The 15,680-nt window shown below is 36.5% G+C and overlaps 2 protein-coding genes across 3 annotated transcripts; both read right to left on the bottom strand.

The window, feature by feature from the left end:
• Positions 1-1,109: 1,109 nt before the first annotated feature.
• On the bottom strand, positions 1,110-11,591 carry LOC119077951 (microtubule-associated proteins 1A/1B light chain 3C-like). Of its 2 annotated transcripts, none has more exons than XM_037185319.1 (4): positions 11,101-11,591; positions 10,972-11,027; positions 8,764-9,048; positions 1,110-1,143 (listed from the first exon to the last, which is right to left on the bottom strand). In XM_037185319.1, the coding sequence occupies exons 1-4, from the start codon at positions 11,189-11,191 to the stop codon at positions 1,141-1,143; spliced, it is 435 nt and encodes a 144-aa protein (XP_037041214.1). In that variant the 5' UTR covers positions 11,192-11,591; the 3' UTR covers positions 1,110-1,140. The 2 variants fall into 2 exon arrangements, with proteins under 2 accessions (XP_037041214.1, XP_037041213.1); XM_037185318.1 differs by having other exon boundaries at positions 1,110-1,146; positions 11,101-11,583.
• A 744-nt stretch (positions 11,592-12,335) lies between these two features.
• On the bottom strand, positions 12,336-15,336 carry LOC119077950 (puromycin-sensitive aminopeptidase-like). Its single transcript, XM_037185317.1, has 4 exons — positions 14,935-15,336; positions 14,713-14,868; positions 14,284-14,650; positions 12,336-14,210 (listed from the first exon to the last, which is right to left on the bottom strand). The coding sequence occupies exons 1-4, from the start codon at positions 15,221-15,223 to the stop codon at positions 12,440-12,442; spliced, it is 2,583 nt and encodes an 860-aa protein (XP_037041212.1). The 5' UTR covers positions 15,224-15,336; the 3' UTR covers positions 12,336-12,439.
• Positions 15,337-15,680: the final 344 nt, after the last annotated feature.

Here is a 15,680-nt window from a genome sequence, read left to right as displayed (position 1 = left end):
ATCACTGAATTTCGAATCGATTAAAACCATTTTATTACGCAAACAATTTTGCAAATTAAAAGTATTTCGCTGAAAGGGGTCACGGTCAGCTCTTTAGCGAAACGGGGTGTTCTAGTTCTAATGACGAAAGGGTTTCTTTAATTAATTCCCATAGAGGTAGACTACCTATGATTTTTCATTTTAATTTGTCTGTTTGTTCTATTGAGAATGCCCTTCCTTGGTAATTCCTTTCATCGAACGACAATTCACGCCGTAAGTGCGGTCGAAAATTCAAAATGGAAAGTGAGGAGGTCTTTCTAACGTAGCGTCATTTTCATACAATGAAGCGTTGAAAGCGTTGAAATGTATTTTTCGGTTCACTTTATCAAGGAATCGTTCACTTAAAATTCAAATTTTAGGCACACTTACGGCGTGAATTTACAAAATTCTGGGGCGATGTAGTAAGCTTCATATTGTTCGTGATACTATCAACCTCCATAATTTTTTTTTTTTTTAATTTTGACATATTAGAAAATTTTAAAAATCCAGAAAATCAGAAAAAAATAAGAAAAAAAATTTCTTAAAGAAAACTCTTCTCAAATTTTCAAAGATAGGCAGTGATTGGTGTCATCGTCGAACCACACAACACAAAATGCTGGGACGAAGGAGTATGCTCCAAAAGATGCGTTTCGTCATCTAACCACAGTTTATAAAATGCTTGGGACGATCTACGCTTCATACAATTCTCATCTGTTAGGGAAGTTACCAATTACCAATTAACGAGGCTAGCCTTAATCTAGATGTCTAAAGTAAAACCATTTGAGCCAATATCAAAATTGTTTTTTATTCAAATAATACAAAAGAAAATTAAATTTTTACAAAAATTGGTTATCATAGACATCCACTTAAACAACCCTTTATTTCAATTGTAATTTTAATAAATAAATTATTTGATTTCATTGTACACATTGAGCATCGCCGTATCTTCCGTCGATCGAGTGCCGGGCAATCGGACGATTGAAATCGTTCAGCGAACAGATAATAATTGAAGTATTTAATCGAAGTAAATATTAATGTTTCTTAAGTTTAATAAGATATCACAAAAGCTTCTTCAGTTGTTCTCTTCTTTTTCTCTCGCAACTCATTTTATTCAGTGGTCAGTCACTTCTGAAAAGAAAAATGTTTTTTATAGAAAAAAAATCAACGAAGGACGGACGATATGTTTTACAGTTAATGCCCAAGGTTCTGAACCTCGTTAATGTTAACCGAATTTGTGGATTTCTCTATTCAATCAAAACTCTACCGATTGAGAACAATTCACTATCTCGTTGAAAGATGGCATTTTATTTGACTAAAATCCGTCGAGCAAAAAATTAATTATTTTTCTGATGACATTGGTTTTGGTGCAGCGACATCTTTCAATGAGATAGTGAATCGTGTTCTCTATCGGTAGAGTTTTGATTGAATAGAGAAAAGAGAACTGATGTCGTAATCCCTCTCCAGCATGGGTACTTATTCACTGGTTATGCCTGGTCATACGTTTTTACCACAACCACAACTGATAGATGGCATAAGAAAATATCTAACGTTGACCTGAAGTTTAGTTAAAATTAGAAAGTTGTGTCACTTACAGTTAATGTCAGCCGAATTTGTTTCTAACTTTGCTTCGTCTGTTTTACTAGCTGGACGACTCATACAATCACACTGCTTATATAGTCTTCATCGTCACACGTACGGAGTATTTTCTTATCCCATCTATCAATTGTGGCGTCAAAGGAATGTTATGGAAATTGACTTAACATTGAAGTAAGAGATTTTCTGGTATTGTAACAATCGGTAACAATAGAATTTACTTCAATTATACAAATTCTGAGAAAAATGAAATTTCATTGCTGTAAATTCGTTTCAAATAGTCTGACGAACGATATCAATAGAATATTTTGATAATTCATAAGGAATAACATCGGCAGCCTATTGTAAACGAAGCAACAAATCGATGAAATTTCATTTTTCTTATTATTCGCTAATTGGACACGTTCTGCATTTAGATATTTTTGCCTGTTTTTTGTGCATTTGATTTTCTTTCAGTTGATTTTAAAAAAAATACCTGCGTACGGGTCTAGTCTGTATCTACGCAAACAAGAAAACGATTTGTTTTTTGATCTGGTTCACCTGTGGAAAATGAGAAGCTGATCAGGCTCAGAGGTTCAGTCGCCCGATTGTAACTAATCCGATAAAATTATCTAATTTAAGATGACCTATTGTCTAGAACCGAGAAAAAAAAATGATTTCTGTGTATAAGCAGTCGTGCCTGATAAAACGATAAAATTGCAGCAGCATTCATTTTTGGCCGGCAAATGTATCGACGAAACGTGTCTACAATATTCAATACTTTTTTGAGAGAATATTTTACGTGTCTCGAAGAATTTCTTTTCGCATTAGAAACGCAATTTTCGAATTGTAAGGAGATTACACTTTATTTGCGTACTAGTACGTACATATTTCATTCAAATAATGGTTTCCAACTGGCATTACCAGTTGGATTAAAGAATAATATTTATCGGCAAAAAAAAATCTTTTTATTTTGCTGAACACTGACTGAACGTTCAATTTGTATTTTCTAAGTTTCTACATAGCAAAATTTAAATTTTTCTTTTATTTCGCTTTGAAATTGTTTTTTTTTTCTTATTTTTTGGCTTATTTGAAACTCATACATTATATATAGGGAAAGCATTGTGCATGTCGTTTCCACACTATTTAAGCTCTTTATTTCAATTGTGACCCATTTCTATCTGAACGATGCAAGAGTGCACTGTATTCTTTCTTCGTATTATAAATATTGAACTGAATTATATACCGGCTTAACCTTTTACAGACGGATATTCATCTCTTGCCAATAACAAGGTTCTTAGCTTTGTCGTGGAGACGTCACGCAGATTGCCATTTTAGTAGATGTTTTTAGAATATCGAAAGTCACATGAGTCTTATATTTTGAGTGGCCACCTAAACGTTTACAGCCCTGGTCGATAACGACGACCAAAATAAATGAAGCAATGTGTTCTATATTAGCAAACTGAATGTGTAGAAAGCTGAAGTAATAGATTTTGGATCAATAAGTGAGCGACGGATCGATTTTTTTTCGCGATTTTTTTGTCACATATCAGAAGAAAAACGAAAAATAAGAAACTCGTACATCGGGCATTCTCAAAATAATATTGTCTCGTTTAAAGTATTTCACGAAAAGAAAATCTATGAAAATAGCACTTCCCACTCGATTTCACACCCAAATCACATCCACTCTGAGCTTAGTCAAATATGGTTTAACGAAGAAAATCGTCGTCAAAGTCGTTAATCGTAACATGAGTATTGTTTTTGAAACGTCAAATCACCAACACAAAAATTTAGTGTTGGTTGTGAAAATTGTAATAATTTCGGTGATTTCGATGTGATTTAATTCAGATTTTGCGCGGAAATGTGCTTCTTGTGTTGTTTTAACTAGGCATGGGCGATAATGAAAATGATTATCGATAATTATCAATTATCGATAATCGATAATTATCGACTTTTTTTATCGAAAATTATCAAAAAATATCGATAATCGATAATTATTGATATTTTGATAATTATCAAGATATCGATAATTCGATATATCGATATTTCGGTCCGAAAATCCGATATTTATCGATATATTCCGATATATCGGTATATTATCATGAATTTTCAGATAAATATCAAAATATCGATATTTTGATAATTATCGAATTTCGATATTTTGATAATTATCGATAATTATTAAATTATCGATAACGATATGATTAATCGATTATCGATAATTTCTTTCGATTGATATTATCGATAATTTTGAACGCCTCCCATCCCTAGTTTTAACAGTTCGCGAAGCGGTTTCCTTAAAATATTCGTCAAATCCAACGAAATTATGAAAAATTTATGGTCTACAATCATGTAAACAAAGTACAATATTGTCGTTTGGTGTGATGTGAGGTTCAAAAGAGATGACCCAGTAGAAATAAAATGTCGGCGGTAATCTTAAAAATTACGTTTTAGCTGAAAGGCGTTAGTTTAAATGTGTGTACGTTTCCGGTGAAATAAATTAGTGGGAAAGCATCCATTTTTGAGGAGCTTTACGATAACACCTTTAGTTAGAGGGGTGTCACATCCCTTATTACTTGAGAAATTACTGGTTAAGAGTCAATTCGCCAAAACTTCAACCAAGTTGTATGAAACATGAAAACAAGCCATCAGCGATTTTCGGCGGGTACACACTAATCGATTCAGGTGATCCTCCTGAGTCATTTGCAACAAAAAAAAATCCTCGAAATAATTATGTTTTCACGCCAGAAATCATGAAAAAATGTACTGCGCGAGGGTGACCAAAATAGTTTTTGTTCACAAATGTACGAATACGAAAAATTCGACATATTTCCAAATCCTTCCGGTAAGTGGCTAAAGTACAAAATATGATTCTAATATGCTAGTAAACACTTGATACAGTGCCGCACTGGCCATACTAGGAAGTCTGGAGATACCCGAGGAACACATGACACAATTGAATCAGTTGGTTTTGTTTCAAATTTTATAGGCCCTAAACGAAATTTCCCGAAGCGTAAGGTGCCAGTAACTGCAGCCCTGATTTAAAATTGTCACATACGTCAGAAAAATTGAAATAGACGCGAAGAAAAGTGGAATTATAGAGAATTTTTGTGTTAGTATACTTCAATCAAAATTGAAGCTCAACGAAAGTCGTGCCGCGGTAGGTTCATGGTGTCATGGATAGTAGAGGTCACTACCTACCCAACGACACCCATATCTTCGAAGTCTATCGTTGTAACTTTTTGAAAACACTCTGGAATTTTTTCCCCCTAAAATAGCTACTGCACCACATACACGAAAAATTTCGAAATGTTTTAAAGGCCAGCTTATGCGGCGTCAACACCTCTACCAATGACCATAATTTCAGATAAATGCGTTACGTATTCTTGGTGATATGCAACAAAAACTATTTTTTTGATACCAACATTGAAAAATGATACTTTCGCCCCGCATATGAGGGGCGAAAGTAAAAAAATGCATCCCACGGGGAGAAAGTACTTAACGAAGAGCGAACGCAACTGAACGAACAGCGAAAGTGACTGACGTCACAGAAAATGAGAGAAACGAGTCGAGTTGTCAACAAAATCCGAACATATTATGCAGAATACTTTGATCAAAATTGTAAACACTGTGCGCCAGTGTTCTTATTGAAATTAGCATACAAAGTTGATACTTTTTGTTACTGAATGATTTGTTAGTTATATCTTAATTTTTGTGTGTGTTATTGTTGTGATGGCTAAATTATTAAATTTTTCATATACCAGGGGGCTGCCGCCCCCTGGACCCCCCAAATTTTCTGGCTAAATGCCTTTTTATTTCAACATTTTGTTGCGATGTTTGCGATACGTATCAATTTTCAATGTTGGTATAAAAAAAAATAGTATGAACGACTCGGGGCAAAAGTAAAAAAAATTCAACCTGTGCGATTAGAGCCCTTGCCTTCGGCGCGGGCTCCAACTCTCGCACACGGTTGAATTTTTTTACTTTCGCCCCTTGTCATTCAATGTACTATTTGGTCACCCTCGCGCAGTACATTTTTTCATGATTTCTGGCGTGAAAACATAATTATTTCGAGGATTTTTTTTTGTTGCAAATGACTCAGGAGGATCACCTGAATCGATTATTGTGTACCCGCCGAAAATCGCTGATGGCTTGTTCGAAGTTTTGGCGAATTGACTCTTAAAAGTTACTCAATTTATCGATCCAAATGCGACTAAAAATGATAAATTGAGTAACTTTCAACCAGTAATTTCTCATTGTCACAATCAAGAAACGTACCAATTCTTTTGGTTAACAAACATTACTTGAAAAGTAGAAAGAATACAGTAGAACCGATAATGATACTGATGTTAAAGGTCTTAAAAACGATTTCACCAAATTGCAAATTTGCAAAAACCAAGTTTAACTAGAAATTGCAAGACAACAGTGACCGGTTATATTGGCGGTAAGATCAATGTAGCTATGAACAATTATAATGCTAATCTTCAGCGGATCACGTTGATTACGGAACTATACTTTTGGGTGGCCGTTACTATAATTTTCACCCTGTACAACGGAAGTTTTACAAGAATCAATTGTTAGATTACCAGGATTTAGGAAGGTTCCAAAGTACCGAGAAGATTGAATTTAGAGACAAACACGTTTGATCAAAAGGACAATTTAATTTAGAATGACGACTACACAATTTGATTGCTTAGACCTAACTCACAAATGTTGGTTACTTCGATAATATCAAATTGATATTCCAACATCAATTTCACGTTAATTGATTTTCATATTATAAACGGCAAGGGAATCTAGTACGCCATTGTTTGAGGAATTTGATGCAAAATCTGAGGCAAAGTCTTTTACTTCAATTGTTTCAGTAGTACATTTTACTATTCGTAGGGCAATATTAATCAGAGATTTGACTAACTGACTACCTGATTCTAAACGTACAAACTACATTGATGGCACATCTTTCTGCATCTCTCTCCTTCACTCTGTCTTATAATTAATTAAAACATTTTTCGACAATTCATCACAATGTTACCGCAATGGTTAGGATTTCTTATTGCCGTAAAATGATGATGCGTGGAAGCATATATTTGGACAAAAGATATTTTGTGTGTGCGACATAATGAAGCACCGCTAGCCGTAGTATCAAAAAACCATTATAATGTGAATGGTTCATCTAAAGTTATCTGGCTCAAAACGTAACAACAACAAAAAATTGGAAAATAAATTTTTAAATTAATTTCTAGAAATTGTTATGTACAGCAGCCGATACGAACAGTTTCATATACGTACACACAATGTATATATAACGGGCTAGTGACGATAATTCGCACTCGTTCATGGGGTATATTTATATTTTAACGATAATTAAAGACATTTTCAATTCATATAAGCAAACAGTACACCAGTTTCTAGAGATTCCTATCAGCTCATTTTAGATTTTTTCTTTGAAACGAAAAAAAAAATGTCGATCGATGTCTCCAATGAATTGAGAAAAAGAAAAAATTCTGAAGAAATGTTTATTGGAGTTTGTATATTGCATAAATCGAAAATAAAATAATTAAAATATACAATGTCTCTAAAGTTGGTTGTGATAACCTCTCGCCAATACACACTGAATGTTATAAACAGTGAGTGTTGAAAGAAAAGAAAACCGATAAATTTATAAAAGTTCATTGCAGTGTGTTTTCTGCTGGTGTGGCTGAAGAAAACGGTCAATTTCTATGCATTATAATAAAATAACGCAGAAATGATTTACATTTCCACTTGCTCGTTCGAATTATATTCCATTGCATCCATTTCAAATGGATGGGTAAAAATATCCCATTTCGCATTGTTCTCGCAACATTATTATGGTTCATTAGAAATTGATAACTTTCGATTACAAAAATAGAATTTTGCTTAGCGAAACACAGAGAAAGCGCTGAGAGGTATGACCCATTCATATATATGTGGAAAGAGTACATTTGTTTTTGCTTCGTTTGTGGAAAATTACCATTCACTTCAAAGATAAAAACTAAACAAACGACTGATTACACTCGGCGTCAAATGAATAGAAAGATTTTATGAATTTCTTTGGATTTTTTTGTGAGAGAATAGAACGCAGAATAGATGATGTAAGCATGCGTTTAGGCCGAAACACATTACGCTTCTGAGATTGAGCATTATGCCTAACGTCGGACTTAACGAGTTAACAACTTAAAATTGTTCGTGTGTTTTCGGCCAAACTTTGTTGAAATCGACAATTATGCTGCGTTTTGCATTGCTTAGCCTGTGATGAATATCGGATTACAATGGAAGCACAGCGTAATTTTCGATCCCATCCAAGACTGTTTTTTTTTAGAGGTCATGCATTTTATTAGATAGGCAAAAAAATCACCACACCGTCACGGCAGCGACGACAATCATCACGGTAGATGCTTTTTTTGTATGAAAATGCGCTATACGTCAAGTGAGGTGCGTCACTCGCGTATCTGTATATCTGCGTGACCTTCCCAAAGTGTACAGTCTTATATCTCATCACAAAACTACTCATATGTTTTCGGCCTTAGGGACTTCAAGAACTCATACCGATTGGCTGATCGTTGCGTCACATTTATTTTTATCGATAGGAAAGAGGCAGAGTCCTCATTGTTTAAAAAAAACGGTTTATATGCCTTTACTGTCACAAAATGCCGGCTAAGTGCAAAGCATTGAATAGTGCACAGACCAAATCTTTTACTTCGTTTGACCTTACTATTTTCTGTATTGCTACAAAGCACGGCAGAGTAAAATAAACCAGGCAGGAGCGGTTCATTTTCGAAACGTCAAATAAGGGACCTAATACACTGGATGAAAATGAACTCAAATGAACACTGACATAAATTGAAAAATTTTGTTCGCAATAAATATAAGGCTACTAGATTATTATTCAGGTCCCTAGTCAAATCAGCGCTCCTGCCTGGTTAACTTTACTCTGTCGTGCTACAAAGTCTATTGATTCGTTAGCCTTCAGCTTTCAGCTATGTAAAACAACTTTAGTTCGGACCTCATCAAATAATTCATTTTGTCGTCGCTGCCGATGGCTCATTGATTCATGCGAATGTATTTTGGATGTAAATATGTGCTTGTTAAGACAACAACTAATCTTCCTCCTTATATGTTGAGCGGAGTGTACGTGTTCAAACGCATACTTACGTTTTCATCCGGATCTGCCGTTCCGAACACTTCTTGCGATGTATACGTTACATATAAAAACCCATCATCGTGTAAATGCTCGGAATAAATTTCGGCAATCGTTCTGCTCAGTGATATCATCGATCGATTGTTAACCAGTAGAAAGAGAGCTTTGCTCTGGCCAATTTTCATTCGGTTGCGTATGATGCATACGAATTGGGACATTGTCAATTCTTGCGGCACGAGAAACTTTCGTTTGTTCAAGTGCGGCAGTTCCACTTCTTTGTAGTAGCGTTCGACTATAATCTGATAAATGAAAAAGTAAAAATTTAGAAAGGTTTCTTTTAAGGAAATGATTGTTAGTTGTGCATAAAGAAGATAAGACAAGTGGATCGTCCTGAAACGATTTAAGAGATTTACTCTTTTCTTACCAAAATAAATTATGTTCAAAGATTTGTTCAAAGATACCATGTCGGTTAGTAGGGTAAGTACATACAATAGGACCAATAGAAATCTAGGTGCAGCAACTCTTTTCCACCCGTCACACTCAAGCTAACTAAGTATATGGTAGGGTGACTCGAATGCAAACTATTTTTTTTTCTAGTTAGTTGTCCAATAACTAGTCTGTTTGATATAAGAGAGGGTCGAAATAAGAACGGAAGACTATTTCAAATCGAACTCAAATTTTCTAACTTTAAGAACTGCTGCTCAAATCGTTGGCACACGAAGGTGAATACAAATACAAACGGTAAATAAGAAACCGGTAAAAAGCAGGTAGAAACTGGTAATGGAAATTTCTGTTTGTCGATAAAAAGCGTTTTCTGAAATTTCTTAACGTTCTTTTTAGGCCGAAAACACACGAACAATTTTACGTTGATGGGATCGACAATTTTGGTGCGTCGTCATCGCTATCATTTTGAAGCTTATTGGACCCTTATTTACATTCTGTACTGTTCTCTTGGGACAAAAAATATCTGTTCCAAATCGATCCATCCCTTTTTTCCACATTCTCACTCATAAATATAACAAACAAAAAAACCGACCTGTCCTGATAAAACGTAAAACGAATGCTGGATCGTAGTCTGATTGTGGAATTTATTTATTGATTATCATCTCTACGCGAAACTGTAAAAACGTAAATTTGTGTCACCTTAAAGCTAAAATGTGTTTTAATACACAAACGTGAAAAGAAAAACATTTTCTAAACTTATTTTCGCCAATGAGTGCACATTCAGCACATTGATGTATAATCAAGTGGCAAATTATTGCCGGGTTTAAAATGTGATTATTCAATGGAAGGCGATAAAATCGGTTCGGTTGTGGACGTTTTTCCAGGAAAATTTTCCGTTTTCGGAAATGAATCGGTGAAAGATTGCTTGTTGAATGTTAAAAAAAAAGATTATCGAACCTACCACAAGGAAAACGAGTATGTTTTAGGTCACTCAATCTTAAAAAAGAAAGAAAGGAAACTGCATCACCGGCCGGTAGATTTAATTTTAAAACAATTTCAACGGCAGAAGTTAGAAGAGCTCAACCGATTTCAATTTCAGGCTCTACGAAATCTATTAGAGACTTACTTCTTTTGATGCAAAGCATTTTGATCACGTTGATGCGGAATCATTTGTAATAACGCAACTAAGAGGAAAAAATCATTTCTGATTAGTGTGCAGTTTGAAGTCCGAGTAGAAGGCGAGGGCAACAATCACACGAGCGAGAAAAAACATTTTCCTTTAGTTGTATAGACTATTTTGTAGGCAACTGGAGCTAGACACGATTTATCTCTTTATTGCTTGAATAGTTAAATACATAGGGGGCACATGTCACTTTAGCGAATTATAAGAAAAATGAAATTTCATTGATTCAGCTTGGTTTCAAATTGTTTTTTGTTTTAAACTATAAAAGAACTTCTATTAACATTGTCAGTCTATTTGAAAGGGAGTTAAATCAATAAAATTTCATTTTATCTATAATTCGCTAAATAGACTTGTCCCGTTTAGACATTTAACTATTTCTCTTCGCTGTCGATAACAGTTGAATTATTTATTTAATAAATTTTCCTATAAATATTTCAATTCAAAACGACAAAGCGCCACTCTAATCTTTATCAACTCTTACAATATTTACGTAGATTTCATTTATTGACAAATTGAACACAACCGATTAATCATAATTACTCTTGCAATAATGTACTTTAAGCGGTAAAATCTCTGTAATAACGTGTCAACTTACCGGCAGTTTAGTGGGAAATTTCAAACGAATCGCTAGCACTTCATCTCTTGAATGATCTAAAAAGCAATAGACTGAATTGAATCCGAATCGGATACGAAGAGAAAGAAATCTCGTCACAAAAAACCATACCTCCATTTCGTTTGTAGCTGACATTCCCATTGTAGTCTCGACTGGTGCTTTTCATTTTCAGATGAGCATTATAAATGTCAATGGAATTCATTTTTTAAACAATTTTTGGCGAAAGGACACAAATAACGAATTTTTGATTATTTTCGAACTGGCCGAATAGTTTTTCTCTTTTAATTTCCTTGATGCAAAATGTTTTGATTTTATTTTGACGAGACACAAACTGATTTATATTTATTACCGCGACAACATTCGTACCCGTTCAACACACTCAACATTCAATATAATATGGAGAACGAACAATTCTTTCACGAGAACAATTCTGTTACCAGCTCCACTTTCACAAACATACTGACTGGTGCAGTCCGATCAAATGTGTCGAAATCAATCAATTCGGTGATTAATTTTCCATGTAAATGCATCGATATGTTATATATTGTCTATCTATCTGCTAACATGCACGTAGCACACATGCAAGTTACAAATGTTCATTATTATGTGCAAAGCAGCTTCCATTGATTCTGTTTTTCATCAACAGCGAAACATTTGTGGGGTAAATTTTGAAAAAATGTTGGATTTGGTGGTGGATGGTGAATTGGCTTACAATGTTTCGTGATTCTCTTTCTTGTCTATCTTCACCACTTGGCTTCAAAGTTACAAAAACACTGGAACCGGTTAATAATTTCCGAGGAGAACTAGGTGGCCAATCTCTTACTTTCAGTCAATGGGTATTAGGTCTGCAACGGCGTAGGGTAAACGGGCTAATTATGAGTTACATTTGTATGACTCGATTTTCTCTTTCAGTGATCGTAACAGATATGGGGCTCAAGACTTCCCATTTTAACTACAAGGGAAGGCAAAAAGAGCCAAACAAAAAGTTATGAGGAACGTGAGGATGAAGCAGATTTTTTACTTTTGAAATAAAGCTATCGGAACAGGTCAGGTCTACCTAAACTGACCAGAATCTAATGTAATTAACCTGACCTGAAACCTGAACATTGCAATCAGATCGAACCTTTAGGTCATATGACCTGTTTAAACTGGTTTTCGACCGTCCGTCGACCCTTATTCCAAGATCCAAATTTGGTAAATTTTAGTGGGAATTCCAGAGGCTGTGTGAAGAGTTTCTTTGGGGTCAATCATCCGGGACTTGTACTTCCAAAATATTTTTGGTTGCCGTACATCGCACGATGATACTTTGGTTCAATAAAGCAGGAAAGAGACAAATGCGTTTGATCTAAACTGTATATTCAAATTAAATTTATTTATCAAGCTTCATATTTTACATTGGCGCTGTAACAGCCCAAGACGCCCATTCCGTAGGGGCACATCTTTATAGTATTTACGACAAATATTTCCGAATAGATTCCAGATCGCGATTCAACCATTTTGCCTGGATGCGAATCGTTTCCACCGCCTGCTTCACGCTTCGTTCTGTGCCCGGAATCCGATTCTTATCGAAGAATTGTTCAATTTCGGTGGCTTTGGAGTCGCTGGCGAAATTTTGCGTCACCAATTTTACAATGTCACCGAAACCCACGCTGCCATCGTACCGGCGTCGATATTCAAGGTAGCATGCTCTGAAATGTGCCCAAACGGCATTCCGGCCTTTCATTGACGAGGCAAGCGAACCTAACACAAAGTGAGTGTCTTGCGGTCGGACTTCATTTGACAAGGCAAATTGAAGAACTCGTTCGATTTGAGTCTGATCGTCTACACATCCCAGTGCTCCAAAAATGCGATTTTTCTCCTCATGTAAGTCAGCTTCGCGGAAGAGTTTCATCAGTGCGTCGAAAATGTGTTTCCTTTTTGAATGAATTACCGTACGATATACAGCCGAGCGTAAGTCAGCGGCCAGTACACTCGAGCCATTGACGTGAGCATCGAAGTGTTTCAACGCCGCATTCGTTACATTTTCATCTCCGAAAGTGCCGAGTCGGCGAATGACCAACGATCGAAGAAGTGCCCGCGTATGCGACTCTTTTGGTGAGGCATTCCAGCCGACATTAGCGTAAACATTTTGGAGTATTTCTCTTCCGAAAGCGTGCAATAGTTCTTGATCGTCGGTGTTTGCCAACAAAATGTCCAGCCGTTCGAGTGCATTATCTACTGCCGCCCAGACGGTGTAATCGTCCTCATTCACAAAAGATTTCATCAGCTTCAATACATCCACAGTTGAGGTGCGACCAGCCTGAACGAGTGCAAACAGATCATTCTGGAGATTCCAACGATCCAAAGGGGACAAAGCTTTCGATTCTACGGCCGGTAAAAGTTCTGAAAGATGGCTGCTTTCATACAGAACGTGGTAGTATCCAACCGAATTTGCATTTACTTTGACCCAGTCATCAGCATCAACGTTTTCGATTGTTACTTCCATGTTTCGGCCATCAAGAAGGCAGACCATTTTTTCAGTGGGCTCACGGCGTGTACACACAGTAATTGGTATAGACCAAATGGCTTTAGAATCTTCAGCAGTAAGCTCACTCATTGAAAATTTTTTCTGACTTATGTCTAGGACGACACGTTTCTCAGCAGGCAATCGACGCTGAACAACTTCGATGACCGGAAATCCCTTCTGTTTCGTCCAAGTTGACATAACCTTGCCCACATTTTGATCAGAAACGGTTTCGAATGACTCCCACAAATTCATTGTTGTAGCGTTACCGAACTGATACTGCCGGAGGTAATGTTGCAGACCCTTTTTGAAATTTTCCGCCCCAATAAATGAGTGAAGCATCCGGATTATCGACGCGCCTTTGTAGTAAGTGATGCTGTCGAATATTTGCTCCACTTCAGACGGATGGCCAACCTCAACCTCAATTGGATGCGAACTATGCAATGCGTCCAACTCCAATGCTGGTCCTAAGATATCGGCTACGAATGTCGACCATGTCTGCATGTCGGGATATAGTTGCCCCACTGACATGTACATGATGAATTCAGCAAAGCCTTCTTTCAGCCAAAGGTCTGTCCACCAATACATGGTAACCAAATTACCAAACCACATGTGGGCGAGCTCATGCCCAATAACCAATTTAATGTTTTGCTTCGTCGCTGACGATGTGTTTTGCGGATCACATAGAAGTCTCGCCTCCCGGAACGTCACCAATCCCCTTCAATTGAAATCAACCAAAAAAAGTTAAATTGTGAAGGAATGAAAGAAGAAGGGATGCATGTGCGACCTACCAGTTTTCCATAGCTCCGATTGGAAAGTCACTGATAGCAATCAAATCACATTTTTTGAGCGGATAAGCGATTCCAAAGTATTCGTTATACAGGCCGAGACATTCTTTGGCAACTTTCAGAGCAAAACGTCCTTGTTCCTTTTTTCCTGTCGGCGTGTAGACACGCACGGTTAAGTCTTTATCCGGAACTTTGTCTTCAACGAAATCGTAATCACCGACAACGAACGCAACCAAGTAGGTGGACATTAATGGGGTGGTATTGAAGTGGTAGGTTTTGAAGCCAATTTGGTCGGAATTCACATTTTTCACGTCCATGTTCGAAAGGGCGGTTTTATTTTCAGGTACTCTGAGCGAGATATCGAAGGTCGCTAGAGTGGAATTGCACATCAAGGTCGCGAAAATTGAAAATTCGATTTGAATGGACGATTACCTTTAAGTGATGGTTCGTCCCAGCATGGAAACGCCATACGGGCACATGTTGGTTCAAAATGTGTAGATGCACCGTACGAACCGTCTGCTTGTTTGCATCGATAAAATCCCTTCATTCTCTGATGCAAATTTCCATTGAAGTTTAGTTTAATTTGACCTGGAAGTGAGACAAGGTCATTGGTTAGGATTGTACCAAAAAAAAATCGTTTTTTTTAACGTATACCTTCACCGACTTCAAGAGGTGATTCGAAAGAAATCGTAACGATTTCTTGGCCAAAATGCAAACTTAAGCTGTTGGCCTTAACAATTTGTTTGTCCTTTTCAAAGACTACGTCGGAAACAACGACTTGTCCCACATTGAGCTTTATGACCTTTGTAGCTTCGTTAACAAGAACTTTTACTGTTAATTGTCCTTTGAATGTATACCTTTCAAAGTCGATCGTGGTGATGGACACCGCATAATGTTTGGGTGTCACATTTGTAGGCAGTCGCTCAAATTGTTTTACCGACATTTTTTCGAAATCAATTTTCGGTTGGATGAGAAATGAAAAAATTGAAAAAAAAAGAAAGTCGAACCGGCTCTTTAAAGCGTCTTCAACGAAATGAAAATATCATCAATTAGTCGTCCTCTTCTTCAGATTTTCGAAACATTCGGCTGCATTATTCCATATTCCATATAGCCTCTTACTGCGTTCAATTTTGTTCGTCGGACAATTTTTATTATTTTTTATATTCGTTTGTGTGTGTATAAGGCTGTAAGCTTCGGAGAGGTTTCTTATTTGTGGAATCAGCAGAAGTGGTGAGTTCTCGCGTATCCAGTAATATGACGATCCCTTAGACGAACTTAGACGAACGTCTAAGGACGATCCCAATAAAAATCTCTTCGAGAAAAGTGTGACGCAGTCTTTGAAATACAATTTCTAAAATGAATGATATCGCTAGAGTTGACGCTTTCAGCTTCGTTACGCA

This window comes from Bradysia coprophila, unplaced genomic scaffold (assembly GCF_014529535.1).
Source record: "Bradysia coprophila strain Holo2 unplaced genomic scaffold, BU_Bcop_v1 contig_24, whole genome shotgun sequence".
NCBI lineage: Eukaryota > Metazoa > Arthropoda > Insecta > Diptera > Sciaridae > Bradysia > Bradysia coprophila.
The sequence above is the reverse complement of the archived record's forward strand: the minus strand, read 5'-3'. Positions and strand labels throughout refer to the sequence as shown.

Bases quoted from the DNA above. Each gene is read 5' to 3' on its own strand.
- LOC119077950 (XM_037185317.1), bottom strand. From the start codon at position 15,223: ATGTCGGTAAAACAATTTGAGCGACTGCCTACAAATGTGACACCCAAA. The intron at 14,869-14,934 runs GTATACGTTAAA...TCTCACTTCCAG, and splicing joins ACCTCTTGAAGTCGGTGAAG to GTCAAATTAAACTAAACTTC. The intron at 14,211-14,283 runs GTAGGTCGCACA...TTTCAATTGAAG, and splicing joins ATCGGAGCTATGGAAAACTG to GGGATTGGTGACGTTCCGGG.
- LOC119077951 (XM_037185318.1), bottom strand. From the start codon at position 11,191: ATGAATTCCATTGACATTTATAATGCTCATCTGAAAATGAAAAGCACC. The intron at 11,028-11,100 runs GTATGGTTTTTT...ATTGCTTTTTAG, and splicing joins CAGCTACAAACGAAATGGAG to ATCATTCAAGAGATGAAGTG. The intron at 9,049-10,971 runs GTAAGTTGACAC...TTCATTTATCAG, and splicing joins AATTTCCCACTAAACTGCCG to ATTATAGTCGAACGCTACTA.